The sequence below is a fragment of the Ptychodera flava genome, chromosome 2, assembly GCF_041260155.1.
Source record: "Ptychodera flava strain L36383 chromosome 2, AS_Pfla_20210202, whole genome shotgun sequence".
NCBI classification, from domain to species: Eukaryota; Metazoa; Hemichordata; class Enteropneusta; family Ptychoderidae; genus Ptychodera; species Ptychodera flava.
This window is the reverse complement of record NC_091929.1, coordinates 33487870-33497843: the sequence shown is the minus strand read 5'-3', so window position 1 is coordinate 33497843 and position 9974 is coordinate 33487870. Positions and strand designations below refer to the sequence as shown.

The 9974-nt window shown below is 40.4% G+C and overlaps 1 protein-coding gene across 2 annotated transcripts; it reads left to right on the top strand.

Moving 5' to 3' along the window:
- The first annotated feature begins 1086 nt into the window (after window positions 1–1086).
- Window positions 1087–8233, top strand: LOC139119404 (basic phospholipase A2 PA-9C-like). 2 transcript variants are annotated; one of them, XM_070683213.1, is made up of 4 exons: window positions 1087–1421; window positions 5570–5723; window positions 6207–6313; window positions 7890–8233. In XM_070683213.1, exons 1-4 carry the CDS (start codon window positions 1319–1321, stop codon window positions 8030–8032), a joined length of 507 nt encoding a protein of 168 aa, XP_070539314.1. In that variant the 5' UTR covers window positions 1087–1318; the 3' UTR covers window positions 8033–8233. The 2 variants fall into 2 exon arrangements, with proteins under 2 accessions (XP_070539314.1, XP_070539304.1); XM_070683203.1 differs by having other exon boundaries at window positions 1098–1421; window positions 5567–5723.
- The last annotated feature ends 1741 nt before the right edge of the window (window positions 8234–9974 follow it).

The window sequence follows — 9974 nt, the reverse complement described above, 5'->3', positions numbered from 1 at the left end:
GTGTGTTATAACTGGGCAGTTTCTGTTTCACCCGTGGCCACTTTAGTGTTGACCAAGGTTACTTGATACAGACAAAAAAATTCTGCTCGTCCAAAGGCAAAACTAGCTCTGTCTGGGGTTGTATATAGAAGTTTACGATTGGCACCCTGTGTTCAAGATTAAGATACAATGTAACATTTTACCGTGCACTGGTCCATGTACAAATCTTGTTTATTTCAACTTCTCCAGACAAACTGTCTGCATGGGACATACAATGTTGTCGACTTTGCAAGCTAGGTACAGCTGAAACTAATTAGTGTGAGCAGTTTATTGCAGTTCACTGCAGCAGCTTAGTAATTTAGCAATTCCCTTGTGTGTTCTATCCAGACACTCAAATGAATCGTTCTTTTTATCTACGATGTTATCTACAAAACTTGTGTGACACATACAAAAAAGTAAACGTAATGTATATGAGACTGTCCAACCATCCTGTTTTTTGCTGTATCACTGGTGAACGGCAATACACTTAGTGATATTCTTTTCTGCATTTTTGCAGTTTAATTGTTGACATATAAACAACTGTTTACATGTCAATATCACTTTGTTTGATTCATACAATAAAAAAGGATACACTCAAGCAATGGTGTCATCCAATCACGAGTGTAGGCCTGAGAAGATGGTCGGTATAAACGGTTCGACTATGATAATTATGCCCAAACAACAAGCTGATTTTTGCAATTATGGTTACTGGCAAACATTGATAAATTCGACCAACCTGGTTGTCAACTCAAGGACTCGGAGAATATTTTGTTGATTGTAGGTGTAAAAAGTAATATTTTGGACATTTAAGTCATATCTCATACTAGAATCGTTGCACGAAAAGTTGTGGTCCTCCCCAAATGCTTGCGCAAATTGTAAAAGCCCTACCCCAAACATTTGCATGAAAATTACTGACCCTACCCTACACTGCACAGCGCCCCCACTCTGTTCATTCTGTCCGGGCTCTAACTTATCTGCAGAGGGTGTCTGATTTTGGCGACCGAACGTGATCGCAGCAGTGTAACATGTCAATCGTTGTTGGATAGTCTGGAATGTAGTCGCCATAAAATAAAACGAAATGTTTGCCAAATGACCGAAGTTAATTTAAAATGTTAATGAAACCAATGAAGTTATTCATTGACAGATATCTCATGGGGTTTTATAACTTTGGATATGCTAACGTGGCGAATTTCTGGAGAGTAAGTCTGCAGTTTTGATGATATAAATACATGGAAGTGAGGATACTTGCGCAGAACCTAACATTTCGTCGAAATACTGTCACGAAGAGTTTGTTTGAAAGATGGCGTTTCGCACGGTTGCAAGACACAAAGTTCTGGGTCTCCTATTTGGCCTGTGCTTTCTCACGACGCACTGCTTCGCTGAGGAAGATAACACGGAGCTAGGTAAGCGTGCATGCATGCAATGACTGGTTAAAGGTAGAAAGCACCTCGGGGACAGACATTCGGACTCTCAAACTTTTACAATTCTCTTCTGATATACCACATGTGGGGGCTCATTTGAAGCTCTTGGTTAAAGAAAACTTTTCCATGGCTTAGTTTTTCGAAATTCGAACATTGTTATTTTTCTCCATAGAGTTAACACAGGGATGGCGGCCATTTTGAATTTCTATTAGAAATAAATATCGGTAAATCTTTAGTAATTTGTGTCTCTAGTACCAAAATTTGCACGGTGACCCCCCTATTTTTATTCTTGACTTTGAAAGAGAATGATTGAAAGATTCCTTGAGGAAAGTTACAACAAAAGTTTAAGTCTTTCACTTTCGAGGTGCATACTACCTTAAACACAGACATTTCACATCCAGCCTCTTTACTATATCTATGCTGTATCCCATTTGTCATGGAGTACTTTTTGCAGGGATGTGTAACAGTTTTTTAATTATTTATCTAATTTATTTTTATTTATTTATTTTAAATCAGGATTTGTAAACTACATCCCATATAACACTAAAAAAAATCACGTAGACACTTATCTAACAGAACAAAAAAACAGACCATTGGAACTATAAAAAGAAAGAAAAAGGAGGTTAAAAAAACAGGGAAGTAAAAGGTACAAAGCGCAATCAGAGTTAAAGCTTCTGTGTTAAAAAGACCAGCTAGATACAACTACCGGTGTAAAAGATACATGGTCTTTCTGTAAGACTCATGAAACTTTGAGAATACAAATACGTCGGAGCTCACTATTTTCCTCAAGATGCTATTGTTACTATTATGCAGTCTTACGGAGAATTTATACAATAGGTTCCGTCTGAGAGAGTCGAAAGATGGAACATTGTTTGATACAAGCATCCCTCTAGCACTGCAATCCCGTGGTAGACTCAGGAGAATACGAAAGGCATTATTAAAAGCCACTCTTATATTGTGCATACTCTTTACACTATATTGCCACCATAACCACAGAGTAAGATACACAGAGTGGCAACACCTATTGTTTAAGGCGTGAAGCGGTTACGTAAGCAATCCATGTTTGCCTCGCCTCACGAAGCTCTTGGCTCTCTTTTCCGAAGAGTGCCGACCATGCACCCTTCGGTAATTTTCGGATTTTCACCAATTGTTAAGCGAAAGTATGTTCGACAAAGTTTGTGTTGTTGTTGTCGTGTGGTGCTGATCGGAATCGATGTGCTGGCAAAAACGGGAGTGTTTTGAGCTTCAGGAAAGTGGGTGTCACCGTTTTAAAAATTCCTCTCATATTTTTATGAATATATAATGAGTGTGTTTGAACAAAATTTGAAAGTCTTTTATCGATACTGTCTGGTTTTACTCAATGGCTTACGGTCAGTCATACCGTCTTTTACACGTGCGTCAAAAAAGGACATGTTTATGAAACTGCTGGCGTGTTATGTTTTGATTGGCGTGAAGCAGTGTTTCTGGCCTGAGAGCTCACAAAGTAACTATGGTTGCTACGCGACTGGCAGTACGATGCCATCTCGTCGTATGTTTCGCATAATCTCGTGTAATTATCAACCACAAACAAAGCCTCCAAAAAGTTTAACACCTTTGAAGCTCATTTTAATATGAAAAGCCAATAGTCTACTGAGACGACCATGGAACAAAAGGCATGCAAGTGTTGCCACTCTGTTTATGTTACTCTGTGCTACAACAGAGAACAATACATATTAGTGCAATACGAGCGAAACAACGAAACCTTCACCTGATTATTACAATGTGCAAAATTGCGAATCAGTGAATTTGCCTGGCCATAGAATTTACGCACTTGTCTCGTAATATCAGCGTCGTCTGTCAATTTTTCTGAGAACACATAACCTAGATATTTGTGTTGGGATGCAACATTTAAGATCTTACCCCCTAAATAAATTGGTGGGACCTTATCTATACCAAGACCAAATTTACGTGGAATGAAATACATGCATTCTGATTTTTTTTTTGGATGAAAAACAATATCATGTTCGATACCGTATGTTTCACAGAGATACACTAAATTACGCAGCCCACCGACTGATGGGCACATTAAAGCAATGTCATCTGCATACATTAGATGATTAACAATAAGACCGCCGATGTTACAACCTTTTTTTTTAAGTTTTCAAACGAAGACTCAAATCATCCATATAAATATTAAATAAATATGGAGATAAAATACTGCCTTGACGGACACCATTTTTCACAGTAAAAAGTGAGGAAAAGGATTTTCCCCATCTTACACAAAAAGACTGTGTTCGATACCAAAACATTATTATTCGAATTACATACCAGGGCACATTTCTGTCTATTTCTGTCTATATATAGAAGTTGTCTTGAAATTTGACGACTTATGTTACTTGACCAAATTTTCTGAGAAGTCTGTCTTTCTTGAAAACCTTGTAAACTTAAACTTTCTGGAAGAGGCTTTATAATGGCGCGCATGGTCAATACCCACACAATTGGTATTAGTACGATTTCATCAGCAGGAAAGGTCCTGTCAGTTTCATGAGTTTTAACGAGCTTTCACCGCACATCCAGCATGTCTTCACCTGGAACGAGTGATTTTCATCGTTTGAGTTTGCCGTTAAGTGGTCGAAAGTAACCTGTAATTCTACTGCGAGTAGTTTTTAGTCCCCACGGACACCGTCCGGGGGGACTTATAGGTTTGGTCATGTCCGTGCGTGCGTCCGTGCGTGCGTGCGTGCGTCCGTCCGTGCGTGCGTGCGTGCGTCCGTCCGTTCACGCAGATATCTCTGAGATGCCTGGAGCGATTTCATTCAAACTTGATAGAAGGATTACTTCATATGGCATACAGATGCACGTCAATTTGTTTTGTGATACGATCCAATATGGCCGCCAGGCGGCCATTTTATTACGATTTTTTCATGTACAGAGCCATAACTCAGGCATGTTCCAACCGATTTTATTCAAAGTTGGTACAAGGACATTGACCAATGTCATACAGATGCACGTCAATTTGTTTTGTGATACGATCCAATATGGCCGCCAGGCGGCCATTTTATTACGATTTTTTCATGTACAGAGCCATTACTCAGGCATGTTTCGACGGATTTTATTCAGAGTTGGTACAAGGACATTGACCAATGTCATAGATATGCACATCAATTTGTTTTGTGATACGATCCAATATGGCCGCCAGGCGGCCATTTTATTACGATTTTTTTCATGTACAGAGCCATTACTCAGGCATGTTTTGACCGATTTTATTCAGAGTTGGTACAAGGACATTGACCAATGTCATAGATATGCACATCAATTTGTTTTGTGATACGATTCAATATGGCCGCCAGGTGGCCATTTTATTACGATTTTTTCATGTACAGAGCCATAACTCAGGCACGTTTCAACCGATTTTATTCAAAGTTGGTACAAGCTTGTTGACAAATGTCATAGCTGTGCACGGCAATTTGTTTTGTGATACGATCCAATATGGCCGCTGTGCGGCCATTTTATTACGATTTTTCATGTACAGAGCCATAACTCAGGCATATCTCAACCGATTTTATTCAAAGTTGGTACAAGGACATTGACCTATGTCATACATATGCACGTCAATCTGTTTTGTGATACGATCCAATATGGCCGCCAGGCGGCCATTTATTACGATTTTTTCATGTATGTACAGAGCCATTTCTCAGGCATATCCGCATGTTTTGACCAATTTTATTCAAAGTTGGTACAAGGACATCGACCAATGTCATAGCTATGCACATCAATTTGTTTTGTGATGCGATCCAATATGGCCGCTGTGCGACCATTTTGTTACGATTTTTTTCATGTCCTGAACCATAACTCAGACATGTATCAAGCGAATTCATTCAAAAGTATTTTTATCACAGACCTAATGAAGAGGACTCTATCCTCTTTGAGGACCTGTAATCAAAGTACCGATTAACAAGTGGGGACTGTGTCATCAACGATGACTTGTTTTGTTTGTTTTGTGTATCACCCACACGTGATCCTCATGATGTCGTCCCGCCGATATGCCCGGCCTATGCGTTAAATAGAAGATCGACAATGGGCTACGATCACATCAACTGTTATTTACTTTTCTTACATTTGTATTCTTCATTTCATCTCGATTTCAGAAGATGAAGTATCGGAAGAAACGGTCGGTGCGCAGAACCTATTGCAGTTCGGAGGCATGATATTGTGCACAACAAGGCGAAACCCGTTGGATTATAACAACTATGGCTGTTACTGCGGCAAGGGCGGAAGCGGGAGAGCAGTCGATGGAGTTGACAGGTAATCGGAGAGAAAAGTCTTCAACCCGTCACATAAATAAAAAAACCCACAAATGCGACACACGTACTTAGCAAATAATAATCTTTTCCGCGTCGTGCTGTCGCTGTGCAGAGGACCAGTTCGGTAGCCTATGACGTAATAAAACCAACGAACGTAGGCAAGCTCAAAATCTCTCATGATTTTCCAAAGGTGTCATGATGGTTTATGGCGAACGTGGGCGTACAATTACATGAGAACGCAAGAATCTATGTTATCAGCTATGAGTCATCGATCCATTTAAAAATTAATTTCGGTAATTCGCCCGTTTCATTCTGGAAAATGGATAATCTGTTAACTACATTTTTATTTTCTCGTGGCGGTAAAGTAAGATTGTAAAATATGTCCTCTTTGGCAGCTCTTGACAACTTTTGAAATACGTAATAGACGCATAGTGATGGAAACATTTCAGTAAAATATCTGTACTCTGGTTTTCTCACTCTGAAGATGTTGCGAGACACACGACAGATGTTACAGCAATGCTATCAAGAATCATGGATGTCCGTCTTGGTATGTGTACGTGGCTTCGTACAATGCCGTGTGTACAAGATGCTGTAAGTAGCGCCTTTCCCAGATCGTTCTCGTTGGTGATGGAGAAAGGGATTGTGTCACGTGACAGCATTTGTTCGACATTTTGTTCAGAGTCACAGACAGGTACGACTGCAACGAAGGGTCGGGTAGTCTGTACTTTTATATCGTGTGATATCTAGAGGTTATTACCCAATATCGCCTGTTCCTGTGTCGTATCAGCATGAGTGTCATTTGTGCTGCGTCAGACACGAGACGAAGTCGAGTGTCTGACGCAGCACAAATGACACGAATGCTGATACGACAAAAGGAACAGGCGATATTTGGTAATTACCGATTTATCATATACCCATGCCCATAATTTTACTAATAGAACGAAAAACCTTAAATTTTGAGGCTTTACTTTATTACGCCTTGCGCATAAATATCAGAATGTTTATGTGAACAGGCTTCATTCATAAAGTAGGGCCTATACGACCCAGCTGTCAACACCACGCGCGACATCGCTGCAAGTCGTCCTTATCTCAATGAAACCCAAGAAGAAAGACACCGGGATACAAAAATCGTCATACAGAAGGAACTTTTTAAGGTGCAATATGCTATGACAATTGTAACCGATCAAAAACTGTGCTCATGGCACGGAGCTCGCGCGGAGAGGGGACTCCATTTTGTTAGTTTACCCTGAGAGTTGTCATGTCAACAGTTGTCGCGCGCGCGACATCGCTGTCACGCCACGCACTCACTACCTGTTCGGGGGAGACCGTGCACAGTGCCGGTGCCGTGCGAACGGCAGAATGTTTGCTAAAACTTGACCCCCAAAATACCATGGGGAAAACATTTCAAGACTCAACATGTTATTTCCGTATTTTGCAACCAGAAATACCCGTGTTCCTCGAAGCCCTTCAAGTTTTTACGTCGGCGACATCGCTTCGCAGGCGGGGAGCGGCAGCCATTTTGTTGTTTACGTTGTTTACCAACAAGCTGCTAATGTAGTTCGGGAAAACTCTAAAAGTGATGACGTTCATCGTGCATATCTCGACGTTTACCGTGAAATATCACGGCTGATATTTTACGGTGAACGTCACTGGGATGTAGCAATATGGGCATGGGTATATGGTAATGTGTTTATTAACATGAATACAGGTGTGTTAACGACAAAAGTCATACTGCTATTGTTCATAATCCAATACAATTAGTAAGTCGAATTATCATATATATATATATATATATATATATATATATATATATATATATATATATAATATATAAATCTCTCCATCCATTCATACATACAGTTGGTTCAGTTATAAAATTACGTTCTGTTACGTTTAACATAATCAAAACTTTGTCTGGGTACTGCAGGGTGACAGAGAGAGAACGTAAGCAACGTGATTGCTTTTTTAGTTCTTTAGTACAAATCGAGCTTTTTCATATATGATAGAATGTCATAAGTACGGCTGTATAACATTAAAATAAACCCTTTCTTTGCTGAGTATTTAAATTTATTCACAAACTCCAATACTACAACCTAACGCAAAGGTTAAATCGCGTTCAACTTTTGAACTACTCAACCTAAATGTTTTCTGTCTGCCTAATACACAGTGCCTCTTTGGAGTTACGGTTTTCACCATCGCAGAAAATGCAAGCACGCCGTCTGCCAGTGTGATTCCGAAGCTGCGAAGTGTTTCGCTCGCAACACCTACAACAGAAGCTATAAAGGCTACGATAAGAAGAAAAATTGTTAAAATCTAACATACAAATGCCCTTGCTTTCCTACGCCGTTGCCAATAAATAATGCGAGAATATAATGTGACGTTTTGAATTGATGTTATTCTCAGCTTCGATGTATTTTCTTTGTAACTGTCAACATTATGTCCTTAATCCGCAAGCAAGAATAATAAAACGTTTACATGATGGCTTAATGCATCATTTGTGAGCAATACAAATGTAACGTTATAAAAAGGGTTCGTGTGTTGCACTCATTCATTTATCGTCAGAGAGGCTGTGATTAAAGTGTTATTTTAAAGTATTGTGTTTAATGGTATGGCTGTTAGTCCTCCTAGCTACAACGTGGCGAGAGAGAGAGAGAGAGAGAGAGAGAGAGAGAGAGAGAGAGAGAGAGAGATATTTTGATACAGAAATGGGTGAAACAGATAATATGTATTGTATGATCTTCAGATTGAAACTCTATCTATTCAGTGGATTAAATATACCCTGTGTTTATCGGCTTAGAATAGTGTCCATCGCGGGGTAAACACACATTTTAGAGTGAATGGATTGGTTTTATCTCGTCAGTTGAATGGACTTGACAGGGTTATGCTGTCACGGCGCAAATAACTGTGTCAGTTATTTAGGAACAGTTTAACGTGCGCCAACCAAAGGTCTGTGCCGCTAGACAACGCGTCTGCTAAACGATCATAGAATTGGTTTTATCTCTCCTGACCAGCAGTAAATGCTGGCGGAATTGGAAGGCTGTTTCTATATGTTATTTTCAAATGTGCTCTGCATGGTTTCGGCTTCTGCTCTAAAGTTTACATTACAATGTGTATTTATGGCACAAGGCTCTAAACTCATGTAGCTTTTTTTAACCATATAATGTATTAATCATGAACCGTTGGCAGGTTTACCGGAGAGATTTACCGCAAATTTGAAATCAGCCCTACAGGCTGAGTGAATTTATCGAGGCGTGACCATCGCCTTTTACTATAGACTGAACCGCCCAAAAATGCGTGTGTGTTTACTCAGGGGACGCCAACCGGCCGATTCCGAAGGCTTTTTAGACGCTTAATAATTAAGCAATAAACTACACCAGGAGACGATGTGCCACGAGATTTTGACCACTTTATTTTCGACATAAAATGCACGAGCGATAGCAAGTGCATATATGAATTGAACTGGTCCAAACCGAGTGGTATACCCGTCGCTGGGTGTGGTTTATCGTAGCCCTGCGTACAGGTTTGTGTGTTCCCGGCGTTATACGGCCTCCACCACAGCCCTGCAACGGTCTATGGAGATAACTGGCGAGATTCAAAATGGCGATCTCCATGGGTAAACAACTTGTCGAGTACGTTATGTTTCAGAAAACGAGCGGTTTTGGACGTTAGGAGAAGTTAATCGCATCTTTTCTGGGGTCGGTTAGGAGGTAAAGGTAGGCAGGGAAAAGATTTTGCCCCGATAGAGCAGAATTTCGGCCAAAAAGACCGTTTTTTCGTTGCGGTCCGGATCCGGACCGCAGAGTCTCCAGTTATCTCCATAGACCGTTGCAGGGCTGTGGTGGAGGCCGTATAACGCCGGGAACACACAGACCTGTACGCAGGGCTAGGTTTACAGTGCACTGAAATTCTGAGTGGGAGCACAGGCTCTTGGCACATTGCTGGGATAATAATCGTATTTAATATGTAGAATATCTATATACGACTTGATTATTCAATAAAAGAATCACTGTACGTGATATTAGTGTAGGCCTATAGGCCTACATGTTGACTGGCATTATACACGAATGGCTATGGCTCGGGCCCGGCGAACGCACTGCATAAACATCAATGTGTAGAATGTCTACAAGACTTGATTATTTAATAAAGAATAACGGTACGTGATATTACTGTACATGTGAGCCAGCTTAAGGGACGGACCATTAGATCTTGGGAGGGGGGGTGGTCAAAAACAGAAGAAAAAAAATTTCAGAGC